Source organism: Haliotis cracherodii, unplaced genomic scaffold (assembly GCF_022045235.1).
Source record: "Haliotis cracherodii isolate W230 unplaced genomic scaffold, xgHalCrac1.p SCAF_9, whole genome shotgun sequence".
Lineage (NCBI taxonomy): Eukaryota > Metazoa > Mollusca > Gastropoda > Lepetellida > Haliotidae > Haliotis > Haliotis cracherodii.
The window spans coordinates 30,535,868-30,556,392 of NW_027266343.1; the positions used below are offsets into that span (position 1 = coordinate 30,535,868).

General features: G+C 39.2%; 1 protein-coding gene across 7 annotated transcripts in view; it reads right to left on the reverse strand.

Moving 5' to 3' along the window:
- LOC139453259 (clathrin interactor 1-like) overlaps nucleotides 1–10,777 on the reverse strand; it is a 42,854-nt gene extending 32,077 nt beyond the window's left edge. For all 7 annotated transcript variants that reach the window (XM_071234890.1, XM_071234894.1, XM_071234893.1 and 4 more), the window contains exons 1-2: nucleotides 10,621–10,777; nucleotides 2,599–2,800 (exon numbers count right to left, since the gene is read on the reverse strand). In XM_071234890.1, coding sequence (XP_071090991.1) covers nucleotides 2,599–2,800; nucleotides 10,621–10,652 — 234 coding nt within the window. In that variant the 5' untranslated portion in view covers nucleotides 10,653–10,777. The remainder of the gene's footprint in view (nucleotides 1–2,598; nucleotides 2,801–10,620) is intronic.
- Nucleotides 10,778–20,525: the final 9,748 nt, after the last annotated feature.

Genomic DNA, 20,525 nt, shown 5'->3' on the forward strand with positions numbered 1-20,525 from the left:
TCAATGTACACAAGACGTATTTATGGACCCTTAATTACGGGCAATTAAATTCTGGAAAAATACATCGGTTGGATATAAACATTTCAGGCTGTCACTAGTGTCAGCATATACCACGAAATTTACCTTTCAACTCTAATTTTTTCACACAAATAATATTTTAATAAGAGCCCCCTATTTCTAATTTTGAGAGAGCCCTGGGCTGTAATTGCAACTATCGAAACTATTGATTGTTATGCATACTAACAGTGAGACCACCATGGTGGGACATAGGACTATCGTAGGCCAAACAATTGTGATAGTTTGATATATTGTTACACTCCTAAACATAACATTCAGAGCTCCTTGAACATGTTTCAGAAGCCAAAGTCACAGACATACACCACTACATGTACTTCTTCTAATCCCTCAGCTTGTGACACAGCAGAGGCAGCGAGTCATGACAAATTGCTCTAGATTGGTTGTCGACGTAATTGAGTACGAAAAGGTGTGTTTCAAGATTGTCACAACTCTTTTCATTCTTTTGTCTTAAAGCAGAAACAAAAGTCTGTCAAACAAGAGTTTACCTCAACCTGGGCCTTATATTGGGGAATTCTCAAAAGAATTATGAATACTGTATTTGACACAATAAGTGCCCACGGCGATATTTGCTAATATATTGGCAAGTGAACAATCCCAATTAGCACGCCTTCCGAATGATCAATGTACACAAGACTTATTTATTCGTGTATAATATGCACCCTTAATTACGGGCAATTAAATTCTGGAAAAATATATCTGTTGAGTATAATACGCACAGACTTTCTTTTGTATCATTTCAGCATGTCAGCATAAACCACGTAATATACGATCTTTCAACTCTTTCACCAAAATTATATTCTAATAAGGGCCCCCTATTTGTAATTTTGAGAGCGCCCTGGGCGCTTATTACGTCGAATACAGTAACTGTGATATATTATTCCACCTCAAAGCATTCTGTCGGTCAGTACACACATTGTCACATAACATAAATACAGTAGAACATGGATATAACAAACTACAAGGGTTCAGAGAAATCAGTTTGTTATATTCGTTGTTTGTTATATACGGCAAATAATGTCTATTTTACATACATGACTAGTCAGATTACAGGTAAGATTAACATAAAGCAAGTTTTAAGAAGGTTGAATCCTCACCGCTGATTGACTATTATCAGTCAATTATCAGTGACACTAATTGACACTGAGTGAGAGTTTTCAGTCTGCTCTTCATTTACATGTCACAAATAAGTGGTATTTGGGCTTGTCAGGATCAAATATCAGTTCGCTGTTTACATTAATTGGCTGAAGAGAGTTTGTTACATACATACGTTTTATATGATAACATAAGCGATAAATCAGGGTTTTGTAACAATTTGTTGTGATGCAACAATCGTAGCAATAGTAAAAACTGGAATCCCCACGGGGTCCTGTACTCCTGTAGATGGGTCGGACAAGGGACTTTCAGTTACAGTTGGTGCAGTTCAAGGCCAGAACATGGCTTCTAAGTCTGGTGACATGTGACATACTTGATTTTCCAAAACTTTCGCAGTTGTCATATCATGGACATGCTCAAAAGCCTTAAGCTCATCATACATTCGATGTTAGATTGGAGAAAATCAACCAATGACACACTGAACTTCTAGTTTATTTCTTACCAGAATAGAAACGTCAGGTAAGTGTAACATGCTATCAACAATTTTGATTCAAACAGACAAACTTTATTGTGTCTCCCAAGACTTGCAATATATCTTACTTGTGTCACTTCACGTTTTCTATGTGTATACATAGGACACAGCAGTAAAACCATGGACTGAGTCAACAGTCTCTGAAAATCAAACTTGTCCACTAGCCCAAGACTACTAAACTGTGGTTAGGGCCAGTGTTTGAAACAATTTCAAAACACAAAAAAAAGACATAATTGATGCATGCCCATCTTCAAGATACCTCCCCACATTATTAGAATATAGAATAGTGTACTGTTTTTTCGAGCCCCTAAGAAATTATTTCTGTCTTAATATCAATCCAAATACACTGATATTAAGACTAGATTGACCAATGAAAGCCTAGTCACTTCCTCTCATCCACCGTTAATAATTTATATAATAAAGGAATGCCGATGACAGTATGAGACAAATCACATCTAGATTCAGTTGAAATAATGCAATATAATTTGTGAGAATCTACGAGGAGTTATGACAAAACTGAAGATGTAAGTTGGCTTAAAATTCTCTGCCAGACAGTTGGGCAGGTGAAGGAGCATTACATGAAGCCCGACAGAAAAGTCACCAGCCGCGGGAAGGTGGGCAGGCACTTATTTCGGACACCGGCTGAAGACAAGTTAACTTCAATGATGGCAGTCCTCATTGAGGGCTCTATCTCTGAACCAGTTCTCAATGCTTCAATTTTTCTACAAATTGCAACTGAGCTAAACTGATAGAAAATGGAAACATAGTTCCCATATCTGTTTCATTCCAGCTAGCTACAAGGACACATGTCCTCTGGACTAGCCTTAAAATTAACCAAATTTCTAAGGCTGATCAATCCATATGTTCTTAATTTTCTAAAAGTTACAGTCACCAACCTTGTAGACACGGCGCCAATTCTTCTTGTTGTCATGCAACATCCTCTTCCATAGCATGCCCATCACCTCCGGGAAGTGCTCGTATGTGAATGTGTACTGGGCGACCTCGTTCATCAAGGAGCCGTGCGGACCCCATGCATCATCGTTGGTCGCTTCCCGCACCTTGGCCTCCACTTCGCTGTAGTTCATCACCACATTGGTGCTGAAAACAAAGGCAACATTGAAGCTAATTCTTCTCATTTGGGTCACAATTCATCAAGTCTGATTACAGATACAAATTGAAATAAATAATTAAAAGCATTTACCAAACCCGAACTTGGAATTGATGCGGTTGTAAATTCAAATTACACCTTGAGCTTCCTGTGTTCCTACTATGAGAGCGTGGCATGAAGGCATTAAAACCAGCAGGGACTTATCTTGGATTTGAAAGTAAGTGCCCTTGCCCGGCAAATTGGGAAAACTTGCGATTTTGTTGAAAATAGAGATTTTTTTAACAGAGAATTTTTACATTGCGTTCAACTTCAATGCAATAGTGTTGAACTAATCACGAAAGCCTCTTCCTCTATATTGATCCTGTATCAGTATAATACAAGTCACCTCTACAAAGCACATAACACATTGACTTGGGAAATGTTTCATTCCAATTTGGGAATTTTGTAGAGACACTTGCTGCAGATTTGGGGCATAATATCAGGGTTAGAAACTTGCACAAGTTCTGTGGTCCTTGCCAAACTGCCCAATAGTTAAGGTATCATAAGGACAAGTAGAAATATGCTACTTACAAGTGTTTTGCTATTTGTTATCATTATCAGGACTAGCGGACTAAAAATGTTAGTTTCTACTGCTGATAATATTGGCCTTGAAGCAGATCTAGACAAGTAAAAAACATACAACTTTATGGATAACAACTTTGGCTTTATTGCGGTGTTCCGATGTGGGTTCTTACACCGCAATGAAGCTAGTGTGACAACAAACAAGGGATGTGAGGTACATATGGATGAGATGTTGTGATAAGCAACAGACTAACATAGACAACAACAATTAATAACAATAACAAGTAGCATAAAGTTACTTGGATGAAGCCAAATGTACAACAAGAATAACAAATAGCACACAGGAAATGAAGCCATGATCATTGGCAAGCTTTGCCAGATATGGTACACTTGACATGAAAAAGAAAGAGGACAATTCTCAGAAAATCCACTTATCGGAATCAAACTTTGCACTGCACCTCTCCTATTACCATAGTTTAGAAACTGTACCCCCCCATGAAGTAGAATTCATGAAGTAGTTTATAAGTTATAGGTCTCACAAATGTTGAAGTAAAAAAAAATTCTAAGTCCAAAACATGTAAAACTTCATATTTTCTCAGAAAATACACATATCAAAATAATACTTTGCACTGTACCTCTTCTATTGTTATCAGTATGGACACTGTTCGCTACATTTGAACAGAATCCATGAAGTATTTTTCAAGTTATAGGTTGTACAAATGTTTAAGTAGAAAAAGGAAAAACAGAATTGAAAAAATTCTCAAAAGCTATTTTGGAAAAAAATTAAGTGTTTTAGGTCTCCGACAAAAAAATCATCAAATATATGTCATCATCACATATACTCTTCTGCAAATTGTCATGATTGTCCTGGCTTACCAACATTAGTTATCTGATATGTTCACTTATGACACACTTAGGGTACGATGACATGCAATCATCCAAGTCATCAAGCCTCTTAAGCATACCGATATGTTGACATAATGACAAGGACCAGTATTAATCCACAATCCCCATGGGGGCTGGACTTTCTAACTAGCTGCATATTATTTAATTAGATGGTATAGTATAAGGGAAAAGCAGGGATCAACATCAGTATTAGCTACTAAACTCATAGACTTTCAAATTTAGACTTTATTTTTCGAAAAATGGTACAGTGAAAATATTCTGCATACAGTTATTACTTTTAACCTTTCAATATGTTAACCACATGTCAACAGAGCTCCAGATCAGCTGCATGTTAATTGTTTGCAGAAATCACCATGGCCTGATCAATTTAGGCTTATTTGGGTACAAATATGCATTAAGAATGTCAACTCTGCGTAATTTACCAATTTACAGACCTATAATTACTGATCGAATTCAGGAATCACACATACCTGAACTCAACTGCAGAGAATAATATATGAAAAAGTTTTGTTTAGTATTAATAAGACATGTATTTCGCTGTTGTGAATGTATGTGACATGCTACACACTCAGAGCACACAAACAGATACAAATTTGAAGTTGCATGAAACAGCATCTTCAGCAGAATTATTTTCAACTTTGTTATTTAATGCCGGACTCTGCAATTTTCCAGCTATATGACATTTGTTTGTAAATAATGGTGTCTGGACTAGACAATCCAGTGACTGACATCATGAGCATTGATCATGCAATTGGGATACAGTGAGATGCACCTGACCGCCCTAACCCGTAAGTCACCTCATTCAACAAGCATAGTAGCCTCAGAGCTCCAGATAAGCTTTTGGTATTGTGGGTATTTTACCCATGCATTTTAAAATCATTGGGTATCAGTAATTATATCTGCGTATTCAAATTTCTGTTACCCACTAGTTTTTACACATGTGGGTATTTAAGTTAAATATTTTAAAACACTATTCTAGTCCCTGCAAACTGGTGTCGTGTGGGTTCGAGAGCTTTATAGGACTCAAAAATACCACGATACTTCCACAAGAAAGTGTGATGGCAAATAATCATGATGTAACTGTCATCGTGGTGTTTGGCAAGGTTGACGGAATGCCCGTTTTTTTCAAAATAGGTTGCTGATTTGCTAATCGAATACGCAGGGTTACTTCACAATATTTTGATGATACGCACAAGTTTTATTTTTGTAGCGTATCTGTAATGTTCGTTGCGTATTTGATACGCTTGGATTATATTTTACTGTGTATTTCTGCATTTCTGATGCGTATTTTACGCAGTTACGCAGCTTATCTGGAGCTCTGTAGCCTTTAACGGCAAACATGGGTTGCTGAAGACCTATTCTAACCCAGACCTTCTTAATGGATTGAGGTGATCAGGCTCACATTTTCAGATTCTCCAAACACAGGTAGCCATGACCAGAGTGGTAAGTGTCCAAACAAAGTGGGTCACTAAGGACAGTGAGTAATATCAGTATTAAATCTATGGTCCTGGCTGCACACAAGCAAACATCTGATGCAAACACATGTAACAGCCCACAGGGCAACATTGACATCAGCATGACAATAAGCCTGAGGCTGCAGTCAGTGGAGACTGGAGATCCTACATCACTCAACAAAACCTCACAACTGAGGATATGAAGAATTACATATTACAACTGACACCAGGAGTGGTTCAGCTGATCACTGGTTGACATAAAGTTGGTGCAGGGATGCAACTTATCACCAGCCGCTAGCCTGGGTCAGTCAGTCTGATGTAAAGGTTACCTAAGGGCTAGTAGAATTTCAGGCTTTCTAGTGGGTGTCCTACTGTCCTTATAAGGGTGAAACGATACACCGATATTCCGATGCATCGCGATACTTGACCCACGATACGATATACGATACACGTGGGCCCATTTATCGATACGCCACGATACGGAACGCAAATCTCAAGTAAAGCGTTTCCTCGCTATTGTGCCTTTCAATAAACCGCTAACTTGGTTATAGCGCGCGGTAACGCATGGCTCCCCAAAACGTACTTACATTTTTAATAAGCTCAGGTTTTACACCGACATGTTTTTCCCCATCTCAAAAAACATTATCAGCTGATCCCCGCAAGCACATAACACCGGAAATACCTGTCAGCAAATCCGAACTGAAGTACGCAATCAAATACCATTACTATACTATCTTGTTATTGAAACGTGTTCATTATATATCTGGACTTGTGTTTGTAATATATTTCATTAATTTTATTCAAAATTTCATTTAATATTGTTTTCATTAAGTTATGTGAAATCGTGTGTGAAGAGATACTGCAACCACGGTCAGATTACCGCTTTTGACGTATTGAAACGAACTTTAGTTGCTAGAGAATGGATACATATATTAAAAATGCCATACTTTGACTCCTTAAAAGTCATGTGTGTGGCAATTTGGCGAATATATGTCAACATAACGTTTTCGCAATCGAAATACATGTAGCACAGGAAGTCCCTAAGGTGACTGATCAAATTGTTCCATACGTAAAAATATCCTGCAACAGCAATCACCAGTACCAAAATGCTACACTTGTGGTTCTTATAATTTGAAATATATATATATATATAGTAAAAGCTGCAACTAAGGTAACACGATATTGAAATATATTATTCCTGATAAAATTCTTTGAAGTTGTATCACCTGTGGAGTACATTAATTAGTTTCTGGTGTTTGAACTTTGAATTGTTTTTAAGGAAAGTTAGAGAAAGTTCCAACTTCAGTATTCTTGTTATTATACAATAATTTTGACTGTTCCAAAATCAAGGTTCAATCTTGACATGCTTTAAGTCTTGTTTTATTTATCATTGCGTATCGAGATACGTATCGTATCGTGACCAGAATATCGAGATGCGTATCGTATCGTGACCTTCCTGTATCGTTGCAGCCCTATGTCCTTATATGTGTTTTCACAATCAATGGGAAAGAACATGTTTCTGGATGCTGTATCCCTGTTGGTGACATATTATTAGGCAGGGATTTAATCAGGATTTCAATCTAAGTGCCCTTGGCAGGCAAACTGGGAAAAATTGCTTTGTTGAGAATTGGTAATAATTTTAAAGTTTTCATTTTACTACATTCAGAGGTATTTAACATTGAATGTCAAAAATGCATTCAATGCAATAATGTTAAACTAGGCATTTAAGCTCTTGCTCGATTATCCTGTTATCAGTGAAATACAAATCACCTTACAAAGCCATAACATCAGTTATTAATACAGTCTGACCCTGTTATCTTGAATGTACCGATATCTGGAACCTATTCCCTAGTCCCCACAGCCTCAATGTAACAAATTACATAAATCTGACCTAATATCTTGAATTTGAGATAAAAATAAATAGCACTACCACAAACCTTTGACTTAGTCGTATCTGCGACTTTACTGCAGAATTTTGTACCTTTATCTCGAAGTTGGTATTTGCCATACTGCCACAATTGAGAACTGCAAATGTGCATTTCACACAGCGATGAGCAATTCTCCAACATCTGTAGTACCGTACATGTCCGCAGATAAGCCGAATTTTGAGGACCAGAAAAAAGACCTCTCCTAACATCGCTGTAAACGTACAGTGCAATTTGAACACATTTTTCAACCAACTCTTTAATTTGTCATTGAATACATCTGCTGTGTTCTTACTTTCTTGTGCATGCCATCATCTATTACTATGGTTACTTGTGCTGTCTGGGTGTTCATCGCGAAGTTACAACACGGTCCTGCTAGGTTCAAGATACTGGAGTCTGACTGTATAACAGCTTGAAATGGGAAATGTTTCATTCCAATTTGGGAATTTTTGTGACATTTGCTGCAGACTTTTGACTGAATATCGGACTCTAATCAGGTCTAGAGAAATCCCTGTTAGTATTTTGCATTTAATTCAGGAGCGAAGGCAGTCAGGCCCATGGTACAGACATAGTAACAATGACTCAAAATGTACTTCAAGAGTGTAATTTTTCACAATAACCAGTATTTGAAATTAAACATACATGTCATGGATTCCTTGTCATGACCCTGATGCTAAAAACTAAGTCTAACAGAATACCTTGATTCATATTCAACTGAAACAAACTCAAGGACAACACTTAACAAATGCTCAATTTCAAACATGGTCCACATTAACCAGCCCTCTAAGTAGAGACCAGACCCGTGAAGAGTCGGGTTGAATAGGTCTTCAGCAACCCATGCTTGCCGTAAAAGGCGACTATGCTTGTCGTAAGAGGCGAATAATGGGATCGGGTGGTCAGGCTCGCTGACTTGGTTGATACATGTCATCGTATCCCAATTACGTGGATTGATGCTCATGATGTCAATCACTGGATTGTCTGGTTCAGACTCGATTATTTACAGACCGCCGTCATATAGCTGGAATATTGCTGAGTGCGGTGTTAAACAACAAAACAACCAAAACAAGTAGATACCATTTTGCTGGCCAAATGCGACTTATATCTATGATTGGCGACCTAAATTTATTGACTGCTCACCACTTGGCTATCTAAAAGTAAACATAACTGCCGACAAAATCTGTTGGCTCTCAAAAACAGAGGTTTGACTACTAAAATATTGCTTTCAGGAGCTGCTTGGCCCCCTCACAAAAATAACACACCCTAGAGCGCTGTTAACTGATTATAAGTGCATCATAATATTTTGCAGGCACATAATTAAACCTTTAAAATCAACTAGTACTAACCGATATTAGTGATAACACAGAGGAATCCCCTAGCGTACCACACCTTAACATCAGACAAATTTGTTCAGATCACCAGATTTGAGCTATTTGCTACAAGATTGAATTAGTCCACATCATGGGTTCATAATGAGGTCCATTCTTGGGTATAGATAAAAACTATGCATCCAAAATTCATATTTGGTGTCCATAAGATAAAGCAGACTGTGACGTTAGCCATTTGTCTGAATCCTGTGTCTAGATAAAGTTTCTTCGGTCTGCAAAGATGAGCTAATTGAAGTCCATATTATAACACTAAAATCTACTGAAAATGATCTTAGAGCCACGTTCGGGCTAGTAGACTCAAAAGTAATTGATATAGACTGTTTCGAGTAAGTGGTTACTAAAATTTGGAACTTTTCTTATACCTATGATCAGAGTAGTTAGCTCCCTATGCTGATGTTATTCCCTGTATTGATGAAAAGTATTGCACATAATCACAAGCAGTATCAATTCCAGGAAGTCTTTACAGTCATATTAATGGTTAGGTAATACATGCATTTCATGAAGAGTCTCAATTTTGATAACAACCTCATAGTCACTTATCATGGAAACATGTTTTAGCATATCTAAATCATCTTATTCTTGTTTACGATCACAAAAATGTTCTCAGAAAATTAGTGAACAGCATAATTTTGCTACTTTACAAAATTAGTCTACTCTTTTCAGCAGGAATAGTCACGTTGAATATCAATGGAAATAGCAGATTTCAAAGACTTAAGAAAAACAAAAATATACATATGTTTGTAGGTCAAAGCATGAGTCATGAGATAAGGGTTATTTCTATATTTATGTGTCAGCGACAGTATTTACATTTATCATAGAAAGGATATAGTCCATTCAAATGTGGATAGTTACATTAGGATTATTAGGATAGTTACATTAGACCCCTAACGTGGTAAATTCATATTTACATCGTTTCATTTTCAAAACAATTTGGCAACACAACAATAAAACACAGCATCTTTGCATTCCTGGTTTGAAACTCCAAAGATCTGCATCCATTTGGGTCAACAACTCTGCCCTATCCTCTTTTTCATGTCACTGTTTTCTATATCATGATACACGTATATCATAAGATCTACGTGTTAGGACATTAAAGTAAACAATTTATTGGAAACTGCTCGTCAGCCCAACAGTTCTGTAACGACATGATGCAGAGTGTTTACAAATTGTCTAGGTGTACATGCCGTTTGATCTTGATCTCAATCATTACTTATAAGTTTAAAGATTTAATGATCGGCTCACAGAAACAAAACCTAGACTAAAAGGTGACCATTGCTACTGGTCAGTTTGACAGATGCTCCGTTTTACCTAAACTGCCCCTCCCCTCTATGAAAACTGTCAAATAATTGATTTGACATTCAATCAGAAATACAATTATTTGGCTGCGATTTATATTAACCACGCGACAAAAAAGAGACCATTTTATTGCAAATGTATGTTTAGCTGACAAGAGTGACATGTCGGTCTCACATATGCTACGTGGACCCCCATATGAGGTCATCAACGCCATGATACAAATTTAGGATACCGGTTGACAACCATCAACACCTTCAGCAAAATTAATACGATATATACTTACACCTTGTCGGTTATTTCACGAAGCTTCCACATTTTGGTTGGTAGATATCAGTGGACCAAAATCTCCAGCCAAAATGGATGGATTTCTATTAACAACCCCGATGATAGTGGATTTTTCGGATGTATTATTTGGCCGGAAATAACCTAACCAACAAGATGGCGTTGTCACGTGATCTGAGCAACCTTCACCTTGAGAAAGCCAGACCCACAAGCACTTCGAATTCGCTCTCTTACAAAATGAATCCGATACCTCACCGTCACACAAATATGCGGTCTGATATGAATGTGACGTGACATTATATATTGTTATTCAACTGCCATTAATCACCTTTTCTCTCTAACCACTGTGACATTCCCACATTTTTTAGGCGTCTTGTGAAAGTATTGGATTTCCCTATATTATTATTAAAGATATTTGTGGTTGGATAAATCCTAAATTGACAACAAATTTGAAATTCCCTTTAGAAAAAACACATTAATGTTGAATGGGAATCTCGTGACATTAGAAAGAAGTAATTTCATCAGTTCAATTTGTAAAGACTATCTTTGTTAAAATAATTGATCTAGCAACATCTATTTATCGGTACTTAAAGTTTTATATGACCTACTACATGGGCTAATTAAGCCTATTCATAAATATTACAAGTGTTTGATATTAGGAGTCCAACACCTCGTCCTTATACACTGTGTCAATATGAATTATTTAAATTGAATGTTTAATGCTTTTGTGGTACAACACCTCGATCGTCCTTACTCTGAATCAACATTAATTATATACAGGTGTTGAATACTTCTGTAGCCCAACACCTAGTTCTTACTCTCAGTCAACGTGAATTATTTAGATTAACTGTTGAATGCTTTTGCGGTACAACACCTCGTCCTTACTCTGAATCAACATTAATTATGTACAGGCGTTGAATACCTTTGTAGTACAACAGTCCGTTCTTACTCCGTGTTTGAGTGTCATGTGACTATTCCGGGTTGGATAGGTTCTGTAACTTCGGTTACCTGTTAAAGTCACTGCTGGGGCAGTGTGACATTTTGTAAATTGTATTTGAATAACAGTTATTAAACATATATTCCAAATTATTTAAACACAAAGTCATAAAATGTATGTCGTAGTCATTCGTGGGGAAATCCCATCATTCACAATGACCATAATATAAACACTCTGTTAGGTCATAAATAATTCTTAAAGGCCACACCCATGTGTTAATACCAGGTCAAGCACAACACACACGTACTATAATGACAACACTATATACAGCTTTATGCCACGTATGGATGACATTTATAGCAGGCTTTGAGTAAAGTTATTGCTTCTTGAGCTAAAATACTTTACGCGTTTACCCCCCCCCCCCCCCCCCCCCCCAACACACACACACACACACACGCACACACACACTCCACCCTTGAAGCATAATCGTGTGGTCAAAGTTGATTGTGTATTAATTTGTTGTTGTTTTTAAATTTAGCAGAATATTAACCTAGATAGTCAGAAATATTTATAAGTGTTAGTTTGACAGATCACTGACATTCCACACGTTGAAATGTTTCTTGCGGAGCAGTATCTTTGCATCCATTAGTATCATAATTGATGCGTGGTATATTATACACTGGTTTACCGAGGATGGTCATTGATTGTACTTGCATAACAGGTATGTCAAATCGTGTCAACATACCCCGCGGCGTGGATCGTACAGATGCCCCATGGCGTGGATCGTTGCTCGTGCAGCTAATACAATGAGCAATTACTGTTTTTTCAAACTTCGATTATTTAAATGCCATCGTGAGAGGTTAATCTTGTTATGCTGACTGCGGTGGGAAACGAGATTGAACCCCAATATACTGTAATATGATATGTCCCGACCTGATTATTTAAATTATGATAAGTGTTGATAGTTGCTCAGCCATTTGGTACTTTGTTGCCTGTCTTTTTCAGAATGAACACGTAACGATGCTTTGTCGACAGTTTCTCGTCCACCCGGGTTCGATTCCCGACATGGGTACAATGTGTGAAGCCCATTTCTGGTGTCCCCCGCCGTGATATTGCTGGAATATTGCTTTAAGCGGCGTAAAACCATACTCAATTATTCATTCAGTAACCTACTCTTTCAATCGCTAATTCTTTCAAGCATTTATTTATCTTTCCCAAAAATCTGTATTGCTCGACGACGCAGAACGTTGCTTACAATATCAACGCTATAGTTTGGCTGATCAAGACTCGTTTATTTACGGACCGTCGTCATATAGCTGGAATATTGTTGAGTGGTGCGGCGAAAAAACAAGAACAAACAAACAAACGCACCCTTGACTCGGTCATGTCATATCTTGCATCGTACCTACAGTGCATTTTGTGTTTGTTCATATCAATATTTTGCAATGCTGGTTTTCAACTGGAGCTGACCCAGATTGCAACACCAAGTCCGTATCAGCCTCGTTATCAGCTGAGTGGTTACACGGATGTCCCGAATGTCTCGCTAATCTCTGAAATTGACACTGTCGCTAATCTCTGAAATTGACGCCAAACCAGCAACACTTAGTACATGGCCCTTGGGATTCCAGGCACTGCCTACGGGTATGGCGTGGTCAGATATCGTATATAAGATCAGTGGTGTTCCTGCTTGTGGGCGTAGGTTTGACCGCGGATGTACTCGTGTATATCACACAGGTACCTAATTTCCCAAAATCACGAAGTAAACCCGGAACTCGATAGGTTCCATGGGCGGATACAGCTTTTTTGAAAGGGGGTGTGGGGGTGGGGGTGGTGCACAATTAAGATCTATTTAATGTCTTTGGTGGTAATTTATACAGAAATAAAGTTTTTTTTCGAAATAAAAAGGGGCTCTGTATCCGCCCATGGGTTCACACAAGTACTTTTTATGAAAAAGTGGGGGTCCCCGGTATCCTACCAGCTGTACATTCCACTCACCAGACTGACGCTGTATCCACTAAACGGAGGCGGTTTTTAAGTGTTGTCAAAAGTGATATGATTGTAGGAATTGTTGAATTGCGTTGTGTCATCCATGATAAGATACATCTTTATTATCCCATGGGGACTTTAAATGGCAATACCTTATACATTAATGACTAATAAGTGAGTTGGGGGTAACGACGCTTTGTGTGAGTGACTTGGGGGGTAACGATGCTTTGAGTGAGTGACTTGGGGGGTAACGATGCTTTGAGTGAGTTGTGGGTATAACGACGCTTTGAGAGAGAGGCTTGGGGGTAACAAGGCTTTGAGTGAGTTGGTGGTAACAACGCTTTGAGTGAATTCGGAGTAACGACCCTTTAAGAGAGTGACTTGGGGGTAACGACGCTTTGAGTGTTTGAGTTGGGGGTAACGACGCTCTGAGTGAGTGATTTGGGGGGTAACGATGCTTTGAGTGAGTGAGTTGGGGGGTAACGACGCTTTGAGTGAGTGAGTTGGGGGGTAACGACGCTTTGAGTGAGTGACTTGGGGGGTAACGATGCTTTGAGTGAGTGACTTGGGGGGTAACGATGCTTTGAGTGAGTGAGTTGGGGGTAACGATGCTTTGAGTGAGTGACTTGTGGGCTAAAGACGCTTTGAGTGGGTGACTTTGGGGGTAACGTCGCTTTGAGTGAGTGACTTGGGGGGTAACGATGCTTTGAGTGAGTGACTTGGGGGGTAACGATGCTTTGAGGGAGTGAGTTGGGGATAATGACGCTTTGAGTGCATGAGTTGGGGGTAACGACGCTTTGAGTGAGTGACTTGGGGGGTAACGATGCTTTGAGTGAGTGACTTGGGGGGTAACGATGCTTTGAGGGAGTGAGTTGGGGATAATGACGCTTTGAGTGCATGAGTTGGGGGTAACGACGCTTTGAGTGAGTGACTTGGGGGGTAACGATGCTTTGAGTGAGTGAGTTGAGGATAATGACGCTTTAAATGAAGTAGGAGTAACGACTTTGAACTTTGCAGTGTTTCGGCGACTGTTTTCAGCCTTATAATGTTTGTAATGTTTGGGTCAAATCCAAATTTCAAGTGTATACTTTTTTTTGCTCGACAGTTTATTATTCAAGCATATTGTTTAACTCTCAGTGCAATTAAAACACAAGTACGTGTACTTCCTCTTATAATTATATTCCCAATGTTTGTTTGTTATTTAACGCTGAACTCAGTAATATCCCTGCTATGACGGGGCTATGTAAATAATCGAGTCCGGACCAGACAATCATGAGCATCGATCTTGGCATTCGGGACACGATGATATGCATCAACCAAGTCAGCGAGCATGGCCACCCCGTCCCGTTAGTCGCCTCTTATGACAAGCATTGGTTGCTGAAGACCAATTCTTATTCGGGATTTTCACGAGTCATATATTCCCAATGTTGAGCTCTTACACACAGGAATGCCTATTAAATAAACCCACAAAAACTTTACAATATCTTGAATTTCCTTTTGAACTAAATGTTGCTTGTCGAGAGATTGATTTCTCCTGGCTCCTTAACAGGTCCATGAACGGTTAATAATGCATTCACTGCTGACATGCCCATTGTCAACCAGGAAGTGACGGTTCCGCGTCATTAAGTCAAGCGATTGTGGGACGACATAATATATGTCGAGGCGGTTACCGAGACCAGACGTCATTGTGTTAGTGTGTATCAAGTTTTCCGAGTTCGAATCCACATAGATCCGTTGTGTGACAAGTTACAGTATGTGCATGCTTCATGTAATACTGCGACACTTCTGGATTTGAAAAAAAATATCATTTATGTCATTTGCTGGGTGTGAAATTAGAAATTGCACGTGACATATACTATAAAACGTCTTTAATCAGGACAAAACCCGGATGAACACATTTTCCGGATTAACGAATGATGGATAATGCCCTTGTATATACACACAGCTGGAAAATAATTAACAACTTTATCGATTTTATTTTTTTTATAAATAGCACTGTATTTATTTTCCGACAAGCACATTTGTTTCTGTTTATAAAGTGGCTAATATTGAAACACAGAATCCGAAATCGATTATGTAAAGATATATTTTGTAACTATTCCATGACAATAGTTGCTTTGCTTACTTCTTCAGCTGCTTCCGCAGTTTCTTCGCATCATAGGAGAATACCCAGTCCTTGCTAATTTCGTAAATTATGCAGGTCACATGACCCGAAAAGATTCCCATCATTTCCTGTCCTTTCCGGATTAGAGGTCCCTAGAACCAAATGTCTGGAATACGGGGTGTTCTGGATTATCGAATCACTGTTTCGGCGTTGTGTTATTTCATACAAGTAGGGTCCCTACATAACCAAGTGACCGGAATCGAGGGTGTTCCGGATTATCGAATCACTGTTTCGGCGTTGTGTTATTTCATACAAGTAGGGTCCCTAGAGAAGCAAGTGTCCGGAATACGGGGTGTTCCGGATTAACGAATAATTGTATCGGCGTTGTGTCATTTCATACAAGTAGGGTCCCTAGAGAAGCAAGTGTCCGGAATACGGGGTGTTCCGGATTAACGAATCATTGTATCGGCGTTGTGTCATTTCATACAAATAGGGTCCCTACATAACCAAGTGTCCGGAATCGAGGGTGTTAGAAATTAACGAATCACTGTTTCTGCGTTGTCATTTCATTCAAACAGAGGTCCCTATAGAACCAGATGTCCGGAATATAGGGTGTTCCGGATTAACGAGTTCTGGACTAACGTGACTGCACTATATTCAATGCCCTGTCTGTTTGTGACAAGGTATCAAATTCAGATACCATGGTTAAAGCCAGGGTTTGAAATCAATGGTTACAATCTTGTCAGACGGGTACACTTAAAGCTCAATGAACCATCCCATGAATGCCTGCCTTTGTGGTTACACTAGATCCAGTGTTAGTAATGATCAACACCGTTCTCAAGCTAAACGCTGTGATTTTGTATAACATCGGATCTGTTTCCCACTAAGTCTCTACACTTTAAGACTCCCTGTCAGGAGTGTCGGGGACTCACTAATAAAGTGTCGACTGACCCTCGTTTGACATAGCAATGAAATGATCAGAGGCAGTAAATTGTGTACCTGGGGTTAACGCTGTTGGACGGCATACTTGTTATTGTGTAACCGAAACAGGCCCCCTGATCAGGATACTACGGACACCTTTCTAGTCGAGACACCGCTACTCCGTTAACCTGAAGATTGATGCTAGGAGTGTATTCACCATATGTTCTTTCTTCTGTGAACCCTTTAATCTGGAAAACATAACCATTCACTCGGAGTGAGTGAGTGAGTGAGTGAGTGTTCGTTCGTTCGTTTGTTTTTAACGCCGCACTCAGCAAACTATTCCAGCTATATTACGGCGGTCTGTAAATACTCGAGTCTGGACCAGACAGTCCAGTGATTGACATCATGAACATCGAGCCACGCAATTGGGATACGATGACATGAATCATGAACCAAGCCAGCGAGCCTGACCACCCGATCCTGTTAGTCGCCTGAGTGAATGAGTGAGTGAGTGAGTGGTATTACGCCGAGGGAGTGGTAAACATATTCATTATCAACGCATAAGACCCGAGATCGATTCCCAACACAGTTGGATTGTGTGTTTTTGCCCAATTATAATGAACATCTATCTTTTCACAGGCTGTAAAACTAATTGTCATGCAGAGGAAAAATATGTGTTACTCATGGAACCACACGTTGTGTTGCGTTAATATTTAGAGATTATTATATGGCACTTTTCATATACTACCCCATATCAACCCGAGACCCACATATCAGACCGATGGCTGAAGACAAGACAGCGAATATGGGGTCGAGGGTATGGTATTAAATGTGCCATAAGATAACCTTTTTATCATATATCATAACACCAAGTTGTAAAATGTATCAATTCATAAATCCTCCCTAAATTCCGTGTATGTCCGTAAATACATGTTCACCTTGGCGGGAAGGCATAGTCACGGGAAAGCAAGCCGAGCAGACGCACAAAGGGACGTAACTCTATTTTTTACCCAGGCTGCTATCGATCGCCCATTCCAAATGCATTGACTGCCATATCTTTGGTGGCCGAGAGGGGACATCGATGTTGGGGGTTGGAGGTGTGTGTTTTCATAAAAGAGAGCTGAGAAATTTTCCAGTCACATTTTAAATTTTACGTACGGAGGGAATGCATTTTTAGGGGAACAACAGTGCACATGTTTAACTTGTATCTGCATAATTTACATCCATCATAATCAATATTATTGTCATTCCTAAATCGAACGAACATTTTCACATATTGTGTCGAGCTCTAAATAAACACAAAACCGACTGTCACAAAGTTTTTCACACATTAATTTGAGCTCTGAACAAATAAATGTCCCACAAAAACTTAAGTATTTTTCTTTAACATTATGCACAAAACTTAATGTTACAAACATTGGTGTGTTCGCGGTGCAACACATACTTGCTAACCTCACGTAATACGTGTTTCACTGTGTGTCAACCTATATCTCGCAGGCACAAATTAAAAGAAACAAATGTATAGCGATATCTAAAAAACCTATAAAAACGACAAATAAGCTGTACATTTCCGTTTAAGCCATGTTGCAGACAACGATTCATACTTTAGGCACTATTACACCTCGTGGATTCGAATATAGTAGGTTGATAACAATTTATTACAACGTACATCTTTATATAGAATATCTCCAGGCCGCATCTACATATAAGTGATGCGTATCGCTCCGCATTAACGTGGATATGCAAACACGCCACATTCTAACGGTTCTTTCATATTTACGATCGTACTTTTACACCTGCAGTGTCAACAGTTATCAGGGCACATAAGCTGTCCACTTGAATATGTTAGCCGACCTCAGCCCCCGGTTCTTCAGTTTATAGCTAAGTCTGCCCTGGGACGTACATATTGTCGGCTTAGTTGGAGACATCATGGGATCAGTATCGCATCATCTTAACCCTTTGAGTGAAAAGGGAAGTTATGTATGCCGAAAGCTAAATAAAAGCGACAAAATCTTTCCATATTGATAAGAAATCTGTGCTGTGTCGATTGTACGATTCCGACTAGATCTTGATCATGTGTTTGTGAATCACCTTCAAATAAGGTGAGGTAAAATGGGGTTTAACGTCGTGTCCGAGATTATTGCACTTATGTAGCGACGTGCATGTACGTGTGTGTGTTTGTGTGGCTGCTTGTACTAGTCCGGACTGATGCCGATTTATAGTGCTAGCCCACTGAGATACCATGCCGCAGTTTAACATGAATACCCCACTCAGACACAGTATACTGACTCCGAGCCGACCAGTCCTTGTTTTAGCCCCTTAATGCCGAGCGCCAGACAGGGTAACAACAAGTACCATCTTTTAACGTCTTTTGGTATGACGCGGTCGGGGATCGAACCCCGGACCTTCCGCTCTCCGGGCGGACGCTCTACCACTAGACCACGGAGACGGTCGAAAATAAGGAAGAGACCTGACATTATCAAATAGTGATGATAGTGATGATACCCCCGTCATCACCCCCGCCATTACAATCGTCATTCAAAGGCAAGCCAAATGTTCACCTGAAAAAAACGGGAACATCAAAATATGGAATTACATCGGACATCACTCTTGGATAAATTTTAGAAACGTCACATCCTAGCCCCATCCACGTGCAGACTTCTACTGATGCGGATATTGTCGCACATGAAGTAAAAATACACGTGGAAGGAAAAGCATATTTAGTTTCTGTTTATATCTGATTAATGTTATGGTGTAATATGATATTTGCGAACGGGCTATCGCTTCCGAGTCTTTCAACACCAGTCGTGTTGAACATACAACGTTTTGAAAACGGGTCTTGCTCTTGAGCCAGCCTAGGATACAAAGAATATCAATGAAGGAAAGATCCCGTGAACGGTGGAATCATGTTGTTTGGGAAATCTTTGACCACGATCAGTTCAAACCTTCCGCACAACAAAAAGAAAATGTTTTTTTTCTATGTGAAGAACTTCGTCCCCCTTTGTCCTGCCAAGCCGTGCTTGTATGTCATCCACTGGGCATGGATCATCATGGTGACCGCCGTCCGCCGGTTGTCCTCCTCTGTCACGTGGCACTGTGTGCACAAATAAACACAATCATGGATAACAACTTTGTATTCCGTCAACTTCTAAAATATATGCCTATCAAACAATTCACTATTTCCATAGCAATAAATTTACCCCTGTGGTATCTACACGTATGCACACGTTTGCAAATGCTGGACTAACATTGAGACCCAGAAATAGAGGTATCTTATTTAACAATATATAGCTGTAAACAAAAAGAATTGATTGAAATGGAGACTAGAACAATGCTTAATTTCAGATCTGAGGCAATCTATACTTGCCAAATCATTCTAGATTTTAGTTAGATTAATTTCTTAATTTATTTTCTTGGATCTGGGAGACAGAAAGCAAATGCGTTCACATGACAAATATACATTCTATTGCAAATACTACGCATGTGTACAAAGTTAATGCATGTCTTACGCAGATACTTGTGAGGGCGAGGTGGTACATGTCGCACCGTCGTCTACAGATTGGCGTGCCAGAAACATGGTTTTCGGTTAAAATCCCATTAAGTTTCATGGGTTTTCAGCACCAATCCATGCATGAAAAGCTTTGCCCTGCATCACTTCGCGCCTTCCTATCCCAGAATGTTTTAGCTGACACGCCTTGACGTAACTGATCAACTGTTTGAGCAAACTTAAGTCACACATTGACTTTTACTCACACTCGTTACCACCTTCGTCCGAACAAGGCTTAGTCACATTCGACACCTGTAGATATACAACTTCACATCTGACACCTGTAGATATGCTGCTTAACGTTTTACCACTTCACATTTTACATTTGAAGATACACTAATTCACATTTGAGTGAGTGAGTTAGGTTTAACGCCACTTTTAACAACATTCCAGATATATCCGGCGTTTCAG